The sequence below is a fragment of the Dicentrarchus labrax genome, unplaced genomic scaffold (genome assembly GCF_905237075.1).
Source record: "Dicentrarchus labrax unplaced genomic scaffold, dlabrax2021, whole genome shotgun sequence".
NCBI lineage: Eukaryota > Metazoa > Chordata > Actinopteri > Moronidae > Dicentrarchus > Dicentrarchus labrax.
In genome coordinates, this window is record NW_026136705.1 from 26,621,108 (window position 1) to 26,638,518 (window position 17,411).

At 39.4% G+C, this 17,411-nt stretch overlaps 1 protein-coding gene across 2 annotated transcripts; it reads right to left on the minus strand.

Annotated features, from left to right (window-relative positions):
- Positions 1 to 778: 778 nt before the first annotated feature.
- slc25a14 (solute carrier family 25 member 14) lies at positions 779 to 16,817 on the minus strand. 2 transcript variants are annotated; one of them, XM_051400959.1, is made up of 9 exons: positions 16,653 to 16,817; positions 15,901 to 16,002; positions 15,187 to 15,325; positions 13,894 to 13,988; positions 9,150 to 9,235; positions 8,926 to 9,021; positions 8,053 to 8,177; positions 7,657 to 7,870; positions 779 to 6,889 (listed from the first exon to the last, which is right to left on the minus strand). In XM_051400959.1, exons 2-9 carry the CDS (start codon positions 15,962 to 15,964, stop codon positions 6,848 to 6,850), a joined length of 861 nt encoding a protein of 286 aa, XP_051256919.1. In that variant the 5' UTR covers positions 15,965 to 16,002; positions 16,653 to 16,817; the 3' UTR covers positions 779 to 6,847. The 2 variants fall into 2 exon arrangements, with proteins under 2 accessions (XP_051256919.1, XP_051256918.1); XM_051400958.1 differs by lacking the exon at positions 16,653 to 16,817 and having other exon boundaries at positions 15,901 to 16,159.
- Between the last annotated feature and the right edge of the window lie 594 nt (positions 16,818 to 17,411).

Here is a 17,411-nt window from a genome sequence, read left to right on the forward strand (position 1 = left end):
TGGAGAGTCCATACTGTAGACTGGGAGGAATATATATTATTTTCTCAATTAACTTCAATTCCATTAAGTTAATTAAATAATAAATAATCAAAAATGTCCCTCATAATGTCCCTGATCCCAAGTTGATGCTTTCAAATGACTTGTCCAAAAATATCCGGTTCACAATGATAGGGTATAATACAGAGAAAAGAAGCAAATCCTCAAATTTAAGTAGCTAGACAATGTTTGATATTTTTGTTTGAAAAATGACTTTAAAAGATTAACTGATTATCAAAATACTTAGTGTTTATTTTTCTTTCTTCTGTTGAGTTTTTTTCTAATCAAATTAATCAACCAAAATGCTAAAGAGTTGCTTGTTGTAGCTTCTCAAATGTGAGGATTTGCTGCTTTTCTTTGTCAAATGATAGTGAACTAAAAAACTTAAGGTTTAGAGCTGCATAATTCTACAGGTGCCATGTAAATATTTCTGTTTACAATTAAGTATTTTTGGGAAGTCTCCTTAGTGTCATCCTTTCACTCAACAGCTTCATCTTGTGCTGACATGTAGACACTACACAACATTCTTCTTCAGTCTTGAAGAAGCTGGCAAAAGCTTTTCTCTGTCCAGTTTCTGTCCAAAGATTCACAATGAGTGACTCCATGAATTTAAAAATTCATTCTCAGATTTTTTCTCTGAACTTACATATTTTTTATGCACATTTAATATTAACATCCAGGATATTGATTTTTACCAGCCCAACCCAAAAGAGCAAAAAGAAAGAATCTGATACAGAAACAATCACAGCATATATTTTATTTGAGTGAACATTGAATTTATATAAAGCCAAACCCATTCTGTCAAAGGAAAACAAAAATCTTAAAACTTCCACCATAGAAATTCATCAAGTGAAACAAGCGTAAAGGTTATAGACAACAATGACACACAAAAAGTGCAAATGATGGAAGTGAAGAGAAAATTTACAAAAATATTTATAGATTTTCTTCTCCTGTCAGATGGCTACACAGATGCAGATTTGTCAGTTAATAACAATTCCCAGACTCAGAAGTATTTTAAAATCAGAAAGGCGAAACATTTTGACTGACGCCTTTGAACTGAAGCCTCTGGAGCGTCGTAATAGAAGTGGGACACAAACTCTCCCTTTAAAAACCTACATGAAGTTTGTTTAGTAGAGGGTGCACAACTTTGGCCTTTAAAAAGGAAGAATTCCTTTAGAAAATGTGACTGAACAATCATATCAGTAAACAAAAAAACCACAAAAAATCCCCAATTTCCCTGCAGACCCTCAGGCTGCGATCAGGAGGAATGATGCCGACAGGCCAAAATCCAGTACTAAATGAATGGTCGCCAGTCTTCTTAATTTGATCAATGTAACAGTGCTTTTGTTTTGTTCAGCATGAGACAGGGAAACGGTGCTCAAGCGAGGACAAACAAACAAGTCACAAGCAGAGAAAAAGATTGTTGTTTGAAGAAGTTCTCTTGTCAGGAGGGAACTATTTTCTGACTTCTTTCTATCAATCACAAGCGCTCTTTCATAAAGCGCTGCTGCACAATCATAAGAAAAAATTAAAAAAACCCTACTCTTAACAAAAACATTTTATTAAACCAAGCTTTCACATAGAGTGATTTGGACCATTTGGATCTACTTTCCTTATTTTTTGGAGCGTGAGGATTGTTCAAGACAAGTCTCTTGATTCATACTGATGTCAAAGCTGCTAGTTTGCCAAAATAACCTTGACTCATGCTCCCCTTTCAAGCCTTTTCTGGAGCTCTCAAATGAGCAATCTCCCATCCGTTTATGAAGACCGTGAGATGCAGAGTACAAATGGATTGTGTGAATCCAGGCCAGACCTAAGACCAGGACAGGATAAGGAAAACAGCGGGACTCCCTTACATGGCGGAACATCTAGCCACAGTGTCTAGTACCAAGGAGTCACATTCAGATCTCTGCTGGTGTACCCTAAAGACAGGACCCTCCCTGAGAGGAATACACACTTTATACACACAGCTGGTGTGTGACTTAGGAAACGGATGACTTGTCGTCTGGGGAGGTTGGAGACAAATCAATTTAGACTCATCAAAGTTTCCGCCCCTACTTAAATGACATCATTAGTGAGATATTTTACTGCAAACTGATGCAGGTATGAGAGTAAAGTCTTGGACACACCAGCATTTAAACACAGCCCAATTTTCTGGCAATTTCTGTGTATTCTGATGGAATCATCGCAGTTGGTGCAATTAGCTTGTAGGAAGAAGTGAATACACGCAAATCCACTTATCAGGTCAATAGTTCAACAAATTTGTTAGCCACATATTTAACCTCGCAGATTCATTATGCTGTACCACATCCTGGAGTGATGGGCTGTAACTATATCTTGAAACAAACAGCTTATCCAGCTCTTCTGGGAAGTTACGGTGCCCGCCTGTTGTTTACAAAGAAATTGTTGCAGTTTTTCCCTTTAAGAATGATTTTAGGTTACTGCTATGTCCAAAAAAACAAAACTACAGCCACTCTGTATTAACATACAGATAAATAACTTAATTCAAAATATGTCTTTACTAAGAGGTCTTTACTGATCTCCAATGGTTTAGCTTCTCACCGTGCTGCAGTGACATACAGGTGTACTCCAGACCCCTGTGACATCGCTGTTGGGTGTGGTTACAGGTGCAACAGAACACATTTCTGACCACACCCAACAACGATGCTGTGTACGGTCAGAGGTGAAACACAGCTTTTCAGCTTGGTGCTGATTTCCTTGTAAAGGAAGCTCAAATTGTTCACCATAAACATACAATAGTGGTGAAGGGAATGAATTATTAGGCAAATAAGTGACAGCATGTGGTCGACTCAGAGCACATAGTAACAGTTCAAATTAAAAAACTAAAATAAAAATCAAACATGACAGTGTTAGAATGAAATGCTTTATAAAGAGATTTGTGCAGGAATGGACAGCAGCATCCGCTGAACTGTATTCAGGTTCACTGAACACAGAGTCAAATAAATAAATGAATCATTCTAGAGTCAAATCAGATCCACATAAAAAGCAAAACTAAAAAGAAAAAAAGAAGCCCTTAACAGAACATTCCCAAATATGGCTCTAAAATAATTAAGCCATAACGACAACTTTAACAACACAATAATCACAGAGCTGAAACACAGGGCGTTTTAAAGGCTGGACACAGTGAACACATCAGGCTGTGATGTGACGCTGATCAGCTGAGGATGACACGTTCTTCAAATGAACATGATTGATGAACATCGAGAGCGAAAGCTAAAATCAGTCGGCTCCTTTTAAACAAGCACTCCTGGTTGTCCAGCAGGTCTAAGGGTCAGATCACCCAAATGACTCAAAGTACCACAAGGGATACGACTAGAGGTAAGTAAGTATAATGTTCTGTTGGTGATTTGGGCAACTCTGACCCTTTACATATGATGACATGACTTTGTTGTATAGACACACGGTCTTATAATTTACCAGACCAAGTGTCACAATAGCATTTACATTCACAGCATGTGCAAAAGGTACACACAGAGCAACTTTATTACCATAAAAGAAACCTTTACAACTAGCTTAAATAAGAGTTTAGAGATTTGTGTATTGATTTGTTTCTCAATGTGCTGCATCTCAGTCCAGTTTAATGTGTTTCACCTTCCAATGAACATTTATATTCTGACAAAACTACATGTCCAACAAATTCTGTAATATTCAAGCTAATATGAATCGATCTGAAAATGCCAATGTCCAACAGGTTTCCATCCACAGTGGAATTTTGCTTCTAAAGATTTGTTTTTCATCTTACAAAGCCAACACAATTATGGCTGCAATTAATGATTATTTTCATAGATTTGTTTTTTCCATTAATCAATTAATTGTTGATTCTATAAAATGTCCAATATAAGCGAATGCCCATCAGAATTTCATAGAACCCAAAGATGACCTCGATGCCCTCAAATTGTTTGTTTTGTCTGATCAACAGTCGAAAAACCCCAGATATTCCATTATGAACACAGAAAATAAGTAGAAAATGAAAATAAACTGTTTGGAACTTTTACTAAATAAATGAAAATGTTCTTCCTTCCTTCCATTTTGGTAGTTTAAAAACAAAATGTCTCAGCAGGTGAAAGCATCAGTGTGGACGAAACCCAAAACCAAACACAAAGAGGCGTCTTTAATGTATCCGTATTAATCTGGAAACAGCCTCATCTCCATCTGACCTCTGACCTCAGCCTGAGCCATGACCCTATTCCCATGATTAATCCATGCACCCAGACTCACTCTGCTCTCGCACACTGAATATCTGTGAGCTGATTTTCACTCACTTAAAACTCACACAATTTTTTGGAAGGTAAATGTTTTAATGGTAGGTTGCAGTGGTTGATACTGTGATACTTTACTGTACTTGAGTGCTATGCCTATCTGTTAACAGAAGGTTGAAATGGCTCAGAAAAGCAAATGCACTGAAATGTATTTGGTTTTTTTTAATCTTCAATATTGAGGACTGTTACCTCAGTCAGTCACTGAGAGATAAATGATGCATCAGTATAGGCAGAGGGGCAACATTACCACAGAATAACATTATGAACAGGTGACTAACGTAAAGCCTAAGGCTGTAACAGTGCAGGGCTCCAGGACTGTAACATATCTTTACATCAAATTCACCAGAAAGGCAGAAATATGCTGGGAACGATTGACTCTACTGTTCTCAGGAGTTCAACCACTGACTCCAAGACACACTGAGAACACTGCTGCCTGTCAAACCAGCTCCACTCCGCTGGTTTACACTCTTAAATATAACAAAGGCAACTACAGTACAGACCAGGGAACAGCCTTATACATATGGTGCAAGTGCCAGTGCCGTTGAAGCTACAGATTGTAAAATATTTGTCATAGAACTACTAGTTTGTGCTCTAACAGAAGACTTGTCTCCATCTCAAAATCATTTCGGGACACCCATCTGAAGTTATTAAGCCACAAAACATCGCTGCCAACATGAGAAATGTCTGACTGACCATCTAAAAAAACAAAATCTGAATAATTTGAGAAACTGAAACTTTCCCAAAAAAAAAAAAAGGAAAATAAATAATACAAATAAAATATAACATTTTAAAAAGGTTCGGGGATGCAGGTGGATAAAAGGAGCCAGGTCACCTGGCGTAGAGGCTGCACTGTGCAAAGTCAAACAAGGGACAACACGTATTTGCACATAATCCGTAGCATGTGTTAGGACTACTGCTAAGATATGGCTTCCCATAAATAATTATGTTATGTAACAAAAAAAAATGCATTTGGTCTGTTTGACACAGGAAGTTAAAAAAAAATGTGATTCACAAAATTCAAATGTTGTAAGAATTATCTGCAAATTAATTTAACCCAGTTTGGTAGAAACTTATTTTTGGCACAAAGGCCCTCTTTATCCAAACCAGCTGCCACTTTTCTATTCATGCCATCACTTTACCTCAAACGAGGGACACAAAGGTAAAAATAGCAGAACAAGGCATCATATGTACACCTGGACATGCGTAAGATAAAATACATCCACCTCCATGTGTGACTGAGTCTGTACAGTGATTTACATTATGTACCGGATCATTCATTAAAATTATGGCAGCAAGCACCGCTCACAGCTCCCAATACTGACAAAATAAATGTCTCTACAGCAAAAACAAACAAACAAAAACAAAAAAAACTTCATTAGCAGTGACTGACCTGGACTGAATATGTCCTTAAAAATAAAAATTTGAAGAAAAAAAGGCTTTGTTTTGTTGTGAGAGGCTTTGGTTCAGATTTCTGATTGTTTCAGGTTAAACTTCATGTTCAGAGTTTGTGTTCCAATATGACTAGAAATTGCTTTCCCTAACAAAAAAATGATTCAGATAACAGTTCATGTGTTGAGTGTTTTTCTGGCAACTGACCCACTTAAAGATTAAAACTGCATTGTGAAATTTCAGAGGCTTTGCGACACCTTAATATACTTAAGATCACGAAATACTTATGGGAGTGTCACTTTCCTTAGAGAGACTAACTCTTCTGGAGTGCTGTTGAGAATTATGTCCTCCCCTTTGTCAGTGTTCAGTCTTAATGCTGTTCTATCTCTCTCTCTCAGTACAGTAAGTACCTGTAACAGTCAGTTTGTCTTCCATGCAATTCCACAAGATAAATCTGACTTATTTTCCGAGCACATTCATGCAGTGCCCATGCATTTAAAATACAGCGTTCCTACACGTCATTCATTTTAGAATTTCCTATTCATTTCTTCTTTTTCCAATCTCCTCAAACTGAGTTAACCATGCATGTCTGAACTGACATTCTGCAATTCCTGGACTTATTAATAAATTAATTTCCCCATTTTTCCAGACCCGTGTAGGAATCCTGAGCAAAAAAATCACAAGCACTATCTCCGTTTGTCATTTAAGAAAGGCCAAAGTTCACAAGACTCCACTCACCCAATCCACAATGATAAACTCTGTCTTTCTTATCAGCTCAAGGAAATAAACTCAGTCTCCCAAACTTTCCAATTCTTCTGCTACAATCAAACATTTAGCTGCCTGGGGAGTTTCAACGGTGGTTGAGGGTGAGAGAAATCATCAAAGCAGCAGTCCTTAAAACAGTACGAAAACAAAACCAGTGACAATAAATAAAACACTTTGCAAAAAAAAAAAAAAGAAGAGAAATCAACATAAGATTTAGGTGGGCAGGAAGAGATGACTGATACCGTATTGTATCATTCGTATGAATTTGAGGGGAGTGTGAATATACTGGTGCCAAAACTCCAGGTGCTGCCGTGCTCACACCCCACTTATGCCCGTCACAGTCTGACAGTCCTGTGAAGTCCCACTTCCTGCTGGTGTTAAAATGGGAGCTTCTTCAGCTGCTCGAAGGTGATGAAGAACTGAGACGTGAGTTAAGGAAAGCTTCATGATTGATATCACAACAATAGAAACTTCTCAGTGTACTGACATCAGACTGTGCAAGATGCAGTTACAAAACTGTACAGCTGTGTAGTTAAGATCAAAATGAGGGCCAAGTTCGGAGATGTGTGTGGTCTGACCCTTGAGTACTCAGTACTCATATAATAATGACTGCATTATTACATAAGCTGTGTTTCCCATTAATTACCTACTCTGTGGCCCACCATAGTCTAATTTCCCCCCGCCATTACACTTCTCTCTAACACCATGTCTGGCGCCACATCTCTCACTCACATTACAAATATCTACGATCCATTAGTGAGAGAGACTCTCTGGCACTGTTTTTTTTTTTTTTTACCAGCACTGACCAGGTAGAGCAAGAGTGAGCAGCAGTGAACACATCAGCTGTTGCCGATGTTACCATGTTGTTTTCGATCATTATGCTCTGTCATTAACGAGCCTCCTTCAAACGTGGCTCGACTGCTGTTAACCTGTTTGAGCTATGTCTCTACTGTCTCATGGGATATATCTTCATATCCCCCAACTCTAAAGTTATCCAGACAAAAAAATCTGAATTTCAAAGTATAAACAGTCTGGTGTACAGTATATCAGGAGAAATCAAACATGTCATACCCAATTATATGCTTTTTATGGAATTCCCAAATTTCTTCAAGAACTATTTGATCAAAAGTCTGATTTCTTTGTCTTTCCCACCTGTAAAAGGAACTCAGTAGGTTTTAAAGGATACAATGATGTTCCAAGGCCCCAGTCGCAGCCAGTTAGGCCAGAATCCCTTATAGAGAGCGAAGAAGCCCTCATTCTTCCACGTCTGCATCACTCCGTCCAGTGTTCCTTTGTAGAGAGGGCCTCCTGACATAACTCGCTGGTTCATCATACGGGTCCGGACCACGTCTACAGGGTTGGAGGCCAGCGCCCCCGCCAAACCACACGTGAAACTTGAGCTGCACACACATCCAGACATAGGACAAGGTTAACAGACCAGTCCAAAGCTGAGGAGCTTCATTCAAAAGTCAAATGTTCACCCAACAAAAGCAGTTCCAAAGCAAAGCTACTACTTTAAAACATCCTGTATGATCACACAGGATTACCACCCTTGACCTGAAAGAGGAACAAATAAACTTACATGAAATGTGTCAAAATGGTGTCTCCCATGACGCCAGAGCGAAGGAGGTGCTTCTTCGTTATGTCATAGACAGGAAGTTCCACCCCGACGACTATGGCTGCTCGCTGCGCTGTGGGGATGACACCCTGAGGAGGAGGAAGAAGAAAACACGTCTGATACGTCTGAACACTATCACAGTACAAACCCATATTACTACTTAACAAGATACAACATGTAGAGAAGACTATTTTTGAGCTTTTGGAAGGTGTCATTTTTTTATATCTGGCTAGCTGTTCCACCTGCTTCCAGGCTTTGAGCAATGCTAGGCTAAACATATCCTGCTGTAACTCCCAGAAAGGTAGCAAACAAGCTTAAAGACCTAAAATATACCCAAAATGTATTCTTGACTTGAAAGAACAGATTTGTACAGTCTCTTGGGATCAGTGGAACCAAGCTGTGACCACAACACTGACATATTGTCACCTTTTAAGTTGATATAGTGTTACCAAACAGTTGCTTATTCACACATCCAGCAGTTACGGAGCAACATGATCAATAATGTTTCTGATGAATGTCCAATATTGACTCTCTTTAAGCTCTATTTTCAGTGTCTACCAACTCCTTACGGAAATATCTGGCTCTTCAGCTGCTGAATGCTCACCAGCTGGTCGCTAACTGTGTCTGTCTTTAACATATATTAAACTACTGAAAAACCAATTACAATTGTCCACTTAGGTTGCACTTTCAACACATGCTTAGAATAAAAAAAAATAAAAAAATCATAAAAAAGCTCATTAAGAATGAATAGGGCGCCATCCTGGAACACAGTATCCACCACTTGTACTACATGCACAATGCACATACATCCCCTATACAAAGTAATCCAGCACTCACTCTCCACAGCCCTCTGGTGCCCTCTGTCTGGTAGATGTTGATGAAGTTGGCCATCATGCTGCCTTGGAGCAAACTGCCCTGCGCTTGCATTCTGATCTGGAACAAAAAAGGACACACAAAAGAAAAACAAACAAACAAGGTCAAACATTTTTCGCCCCAAATTTTCAACACTTCACTTCACTCAGTGTGTGAACTCAGGTATAGAGATTCATTTTAAGAATCACCTTGAGGACGTCAGTGGGGTTGGCCAGGGAGGAGGACAGTACTCCAGACACGACACCACAGAAGACGTTGATGACCATGGTCTCGTCTGGCAGGAAAGAGAAATTAGATATTAGACACACAAACACAATTCCATTAAGATTAGCCTATAAATAACTATGTATAGATGTCCAGAGGGATGATATGTTATTTCCATATAACACTGTCATGCATGCGCTCCACTTTAAGAAACGGTGTCATTTTCAATACACTGGTTGATCGTGTTTGGGATATTTGTTCAATACAAAACCTGACACAACCGTCCTGTTAAACTATATTTTTGGTTGTATGCTACTTTATTATGTGTTGAAATCATTTTACAATATATGTCTTATTAATAATGTCTGGAAATATCAACACAGAAAGTCTGAATTAATTGAAGTTTATTACAATTAATAAAAAATAAAATGTATTTGATTTGTATTCATTTTTTTTAAAACTGCTGTTTTTTAAAATGTGTACAGATTAAAGCAGATACATAGAGTGACCAGGTATAAGCATACTAGACTTGTGCATGGATATGTTCACAAAAAGGTCAAATGACATGATGCAGCATGGCAGCATCTTTATCCAGGATTAGACCAACAAAGAACAACAAAAAGTACTGGTCAACTTTTGTTGAGTTTTCACTCCCCTTTTTAAATTGTTCAGACCTGGAGCCATATACTCCAGCTCACTTACAATTATTTTTTTCTGTTAATTAACATTATCTCTGTCAAATAAAGTAATAAAATAAAATAGGGAATAAGTAAAGGAACATGCACGTACAAGAACAAGACATCAACACATCCTGCACAAGTAAGAATCAGCCCTTTAAAAATACCTTATAAAGGGTTTAAATCATCTGCCTATCAAATGTATCTTCTTAAAAAAAACGCAGTATTCTCCGATCCAAACAAGACACAAATAAGGGTGTGTTGAAAATGACACTTGAGTGCACTTAGAGATAGAACATCTATGATTGTTTATTACATCCTGTTTGATTCTAGCAAATGTAAGATTGTTATGAACTCTGAACGCTAGTTGCTACAAGAAAGTCAGAAAGGGATTATTGTTTACTACAATTAGTGCCTAATTTATGTTATCCACATACAAGTGTACATATTTGCTCTAACCTACTTGGAACACTACATGGGTGGAGTTAACTGTATTCTATCAACATGAGCTGGATGGACCTTCAAACTGTCTAAACTTTCTCACACTGGTGTCTCTCATGATGTGTCAAACTCCACCCAACTGGCACTCCAAGCTGATCAAATCCAACGCTGAGAATAATTTGATATTGTTGTTTGAGAGAGTACATAGTCTGTGTGTTGGCTTTAAACAGCAACCACTGTTAGTAATTAGTTTTGGTACAGTTTGTCAGTGTTAGCAAGTGGTGGATCTTATTAGTAGTAACCCAGTATGGTGTCTACACTGGAGGAGGAAGGAGGAGGAGGAGGAGGAAAATAATAACGAATTGAGTTTAGAACAATAGTTACAGTGATCCTTGATCAATCTGACCAACAGTTAGTGTGGCGGTCCTCGCGCCGCTCATTTTTTGGACGGGGGAAGGGGGCGTTCGATCCCACCACAACCACAGGGCAAACCCAAGCCTGTGTCAAAACAAGCATTCAAAACACAGTGGTACCATCGTGGCAGAGGGCATGCAAAGTGGAAAGGCAAACAATCAACAAAAACAAAAAAAGACCTCCCTTCCATTGAACCCTCCCTTATCTACTTTTAATCACTGATAATCAATTAGTACACTGAGTGCACAAGACATTTGCCCTGGTTTATTGGTGCTGACACATTAGTTTAACCCGTTAACAAACAAATGTTTTAAGGGACAACCTGGTACAGTGACTATGCAGTTTTCCATCATGGTTTTAAAACAAACCAGAAACTGTTCTCACTGTATCTGGCGACCAACCCCATACTTAATGCACAGACATGAGATTTGTATCACTCTTCTCATCTCAAGCGTATTTTCCAAAATGGTGACCTAGAAAAGCATAAAATACAACTTCACTACTTCATTACTTTCAATCCCTCGGTTCTATTATCCTACCACGATCTACTCTATTATTCATATTATCTATTTGATATACACTAATTGCCCATTAAATATTGAGAGGAGCAAAGAAGAGTAAAAAGCAAAGGGGAAGAAAGAGAACAAAGAAAAAGAAAAAGGGGGCTTGGCATAGAGGCAGTGAAAGGTAATGCCAGATAAAGAGGGAACCAGTCAATGGGAAAAGACGAATAACAAATAAAGCAGGCAGAGAAGGAAGAGAGGAAGTCACAGAGCCTGTGGTCACAAACTTACTGTGAGTCTAAGAAACTTGCTGGCACCGGAAAATCACTGATAAATGTAGCGCAAACCCATTTGGCTGATAACTGAAGTGGCTCTCTGTTTCTCTACATGGAGGATTAATGAACATCAGAGCTCCTGACAACAAAAACTCATCCACTTTCACGTTTCTAGGATGTTTTTCCTCTATTACTGAGCCTGCTTATTTCTGTCCACTTTACCCACTACTACTGTATATATATTTTTTAAATATGGTGTATGTGAGCGTCCCTGTTCCCTCTTCAACTTGACAGTTGTTTTCCTCCATGATGCATGCTGCCTTGTTCCATCACAACCCCTACAAGTCTAAGATTCAAAGATTCAATTTGAAATGTTATATGACAAAGAAAAACAGAAAATCCTCACATCTGAGAAGCTAAAACCAGAGAATGCTTTAGCATGTTTTGCCTGAAAAATGCTTGTAACAATAATTGTGGATACATTTTCTGCTGACCAACTAATTGACTATTTATTTCATCTGTACTCTGAGTCAGTTTCTCTCTGTGACTCTTTCCTAAAGGCCACGTTTGCTGTTTGTGTCGAGGATTTGTCTATTTCCATGTCAGTGAAATATATAAAATGTTGTAAACTGTTTAGACACATAAGCTCTGTGTCACATAGGAAGGTAAAAGCACATAGGAGCATTTACTAACTCACTCTCATGCTACTGTCTCTCCTCCTGTCTCCACTCTTCCCATGCCATCTCTTCCTCGACCACTTCCTTCCTGGAAACTATTTGCTTCTTATTTAGCTTGCAAATTAGTGCAGCCAGGTTTCCACACTCACCCTGCTTCCAGACGGATCAACACAGGTTGTCGCCCTTTTTTTTGGTGGGTGTGTGCGGTGTACAGCCACACACTGAAAGGCACATACAGTATTGTTTCTGTGTAAAGAAATCTATTCAGTAACGTGCTGTTTTGCACCAATATCACCAGGGTAAATTGCTGTGCACTTCATGTGTTTGTGCATTGATCCCTGATTATTTACCATACCAATTCTAATTCTGTTGGTTCAGAAACTGCAACTGAATGTGACTAAACTTTGTGTCCAAGGGGCAAATTGTCTTCTCTAAATTTGACCTCAACCACCTTGTACTATACCATTTACAACAAATGATGAGAATACGTTTAACCCCTTTTCATCCATGTCTGCATGTAAACAGAAGCATCCTACCACCAAAACACCCAACATGTAAAGTTTCCCGGCATAAACAAAGAAAAGAGAAGGCCTGCAAGGGGTTTGACTTGTTTGAGGCACAAAAGATGTTTTGAGTCCAAACAGAAGGAAAGGGAGTGAATGAGAGAATCTCAGATGAGATATGAGAACAAACAGAATGCAGTATAAGCGGGATCGAAAATAAACAGTTGGGCTCACCAACATAGATAATACTAACAGAGGGCTAACTTTTGTCCTGCCTAAAATGAAAAACTAGTAATAATCACCCATACAATTCAGTTCAGTTAGTTTGTTGTCCTGATAGCAACAGATTTAATCAAAATAAGAAAAACCTACGTAATATTGTTTCATTTTCTGCCACCTTCAGGCCACAATAGAGGCTTCCCTGCATTTGGGACTCCACTCTGAACTAAGCACTGTGCTACTGGCTACTCCATAAGGTCGGGTATCAGCCGGCTGCATGCTGTTTGGCACACTGACGATGATGGTATTTACTCCTTAGGTAGCAAAATTTGGTACAGAATGACAAGGCATTTTTTTAATACTCAAATACATCAAAGCAATTTTGTCTTTATTTTGGACACAAAAGTACTTCGGTACCCAGTCCAACTACTTTATAGCCAATAGTACAAAATAGTCAACCACATTCCTACTATAACTTTGGATAATACATCAGTTAACAAACTAAAATGTAAATTTAGGTAAATGAATAAGGTGCTACTGCTGCTAAATGCTTTGCTGTTAAGATGGTGTGCTCTCCTGTTCCAGGTAGGTTGTAAATGCTCATTGTGACACTGGATGGCTCACAGGGATTTTAGTTGGGTGAATGCCGTCACAAATGCTTACTGACTAAACTTAAGTTTTCAAGAGATTGCATCAGTCTGAAAGCAGTCAGAGCCATCATGCAAATATGACTTGAAATTTAATATACCGAGCTGCTCGCCGTCAGTATCTTTCAAACCATCTCCCATAGTCCATTGTTTGGCCAGCTGCTGAGTTCAGCTGACTTTCTGTGAATGTTTTTCCAGACTAATACCTTGTAGTTGAAAAAGGATTCAAACACCTGCGAAGTAAAAAGCTAGTTTCCTTCTGTGCAGGGAGGCTGTAAGTTTCGAGCCTTAAGATGAAAGCGTGAATAAAAAGAGAGGTTAGCACAAAAGGTAGAAGACAGGATGTTGGAGGCAGAAATAGTTAACACTCACCTTCTGGATGAGCGACAAACAGCCTCTTCAGAGAGTTGTAAGTTCCTATCTTGATTGTCCCATAAGAAGCTTGTCTCAACAGGGCGGGAGAAATCCTGAGAGGAGAGGTCAGATATGTTTATTAACCTTTTCTGTGCGACAGAACTGAGGCAGGTGCAGAGGAAGAGGAACTGCTTATCTGTTACTTTGTGTTCATGTGGCGTAGGATGCAATGAAACAAAATTTCAGTAGGAGTGTGAAATCCAGTCTTACTGTCTATTGCCCAAAAGCAGAGATGAATCTTAATAGACACAAAACACTTGAAATAACACCCACTGCTTGAAATGTAAAAGAGAAACTTGTTTTTAAAATGGAGCACATTTCCTGTCCCACTGGGCTTCTTTCAAATCTGTAGCTTGATTCGGCAATATCGCAGTTCTACCACCCACAAAGTGTAACAGCTCTGTGAGGAAAGCTTATTACCGCATATTGTATTGAACACACGCCGTTTCCATCAGCACGGAGCATTTCGCAGGAAGAAGTAACTAGATTAACTTTACAGCACGTTGAGTTTAACTGAAACCTCTCTCCTCTGGGAATGGCAAGGCACTTGCAACTGTATTCACACATCTGGAACTTATTGCTGAAATTACAAGGTAATTCCTAAGCCTTTTCCCAAGAATTCCCCTTCAAACTTAGGATTGAATCCCAGTTTCAAGTATCTTAGCTCCTTATAAAGCTCCACAGGCAAACTATGGAGAGTAGGTATTTCTGTCTGCATATATGTAACATTTACGCATTGAAATGTATGAAGACAACTAGACGTATTCTATATATTTTGTTGAGTTGTGCACTTACAGTTTCTAACAATGTCGAAACCAAGAAAAATCCATCCCACACCACTTCTCATCTCTTTTGTTACCGTTTTGATGTGAAACACAATGTGCGCTTAACCAGAGCAGGAGTTATCTGGTAAAGTGGTACAGAGCAGATTGAGCAGGTATGGCCCATGCTGTGCTGACTGCATCAATTAAATAAACCCCATTATGCGATTAATATCATATAATAGCCTCTGTTTATTTAAATCTCATAAAACATGCACACCAACTGAACAGCATTAATGGATGAAAGACGCCTGTGTTGATAGCACCCACGTCCATGTTAGGGAAAGCCTACTTATGTCGTAGATTTATTTTATGTAGCCAATTTATACTGGCCCTCGACCCTCAAGCAAACACACAACATCTGTTTACTGTGCTCCAAACTAGCGTGCACTTGAAGAACTTCTTGAACCTAAAAAAGCATGTTCCGTACCCAGAGTAGAGCGCTCGGATGCCCTCCTCCTTGCCGATCCTGAAGAGGGCATGGAACATGCCTTTGTACCGGACCTCCGTGTACTGGGACTGACCCTGGACCTGTAGCCGGGTCTTAGTCAGGTCAATGGGAAATGTGCCTGAGGATTAAAAGTAATAATATTAACAATGATACCAGTAAAGATTAAGTCAAAACAGAAAATTAAGGTAATGCAGTTTCACCTGTCATGCATGATTTACATTTTTAAGTGTTTCCCAAGTTGCAACTCCTATCCAGGTACCAGAAATAGCATATTTCTTATGTCTTTACTTTTTGTGTAAGAAAAATAAAAATATAAAACAAATATGTACAACTTTTCTGGAATACTGATGCTTGATCTTTTTAGGTTATTGCAGGTGAAGTAAACAGTGTGGATGTGTACCCAACAACCTGGCTGTATTCTAACTCAGTGCACTGTATACATTTGCAGTCCCAGGATGATGCACACAATGTGCACCAAAAGAAATCTGATATGCATTCGGGCTTCGGTCCCTTTCCTGAAACCGGCGCTACCATTACTGAGCAGATGCAAATTCTGCCCGTGACTGCAAACTCACGGAATTTAAAACCGCCTTATTTGCACAGAACATGCACTGGCACTACATAACAGCCTTTAAACCCATCGATATACATGACGGTAAGGGTCTGCATGTCGTGGTGCATCACGTAGCTTACCGAATTCTGCGACAATCGAGGCCATCCCTCCGTAGATGAACGGCTTCCAGTTCAAGTTGGCCATCTCCGCGGCGGCGGCTGCTTCCACCTGCTGCAGCCCCGCTAGAAACAACAACAGCCCCCCCAGACAGAGGTCAATACAGTGCTGCAACTTCAAACAATACAACATGTCGATGGACATTGGAGAGCTAGTGATGCTACAGATCAACTTGGCTCCTCAGCATCAGCATCCCAGCGTACTGCGCCGGAAAGAGACGCCCGCTGTGTCGAACACCGCGGAGAGAGAGAGAGAGAGAGAGAGAGAGCCATCATATTCGTCGCGGGGCTGCTATTGGCTGCGAGTCCAGTCAATCAAAGTTTTAAGCGATTCAATTGGCTGTGTGTAGCGAAGGGGGCGGGGATGGAATGGAATGGGGGGGGAGGAGTCAGACTGTGAGTGACAGTTCGGTTGATAGCAACAGTATCACGAGAATGAAATTAAGTTATTTATTATCGTTAGCGATTTGACCAACAGTAGTAATAAAACACAAGTCCTTCTTCTGGTTCTGATGTGCACTTTTAATAACTGAAAACCGTTCATTTGAATTGTCTTTCTCGCATAAATGGCCGTCTCCGGCTGTTTTTTTGGGGCGGTTAGCTCGAAGCAAACGGCTCCTGCTAGGCTAACAGCTAGTCGGCTAACACTTGTGGAAATTAAGGTTTCAACAGTTTAGCGAATAGTTACCGTTACATTCAGCCGAAACGTCACGTACCTGTGGTGTCGATAACAAATGGGCGAAGCTGCTATTTGACTCGGTTTTCCATGACTTTTTTTAATGGATATACGTGGCTTGACTTTAAGAAAGTGAAAGCGGAAAACTTCTCGTCTGCTGTTAGCTTCCCATTTCAGCTAATGTCAAACACAGCCGAGCCGTCGTCTTCTTCTTCTTCTTCTTCGGGTTTTAATTGCGGCGGACAAGCGGCTCATACGCGCGTTACCGCCACCTACTGGACCGACCGAGTAGTTGATTGCCAGAATTTATTTATTTATTTTACTCTTAAGTAATTAATTTGAAGATTGCGTATATTCCATTACGTCTTTCCTGGGATATTCCCCAGATTCAAATCTACTATTAATTCCCTTATTTCTTTGTCATATTTGTTTCTTTTAGTAGATTTATGACAGTGTGTGCATAGTCCAGTAATAGTGCATTTTATTTAATCCTGCATGCCTTATTCTTAGATGAGTATTGACCATCTCTTCCCCCTGGGCTCCCACTTCATATTCCACCAACACCTACATGTTTTTGAATACTGGAAAGATGTCTTCCTGTGGCACTTAAGTCAAAGTATTCCTGCAAGATTTTGTCCATATAATTCTTAAGAATAGCTTTAACCTGTGCTTTACCAAAACAAAGGAGATATCCAACCCCTATAATGTAGCCTGAGTAGCAGAAGTTTAATCCACAACATCCTTCCTGCAGGATGACTTTTACGACTTAATGCTTGAAAGCTCTGACGAGCTATTAAGC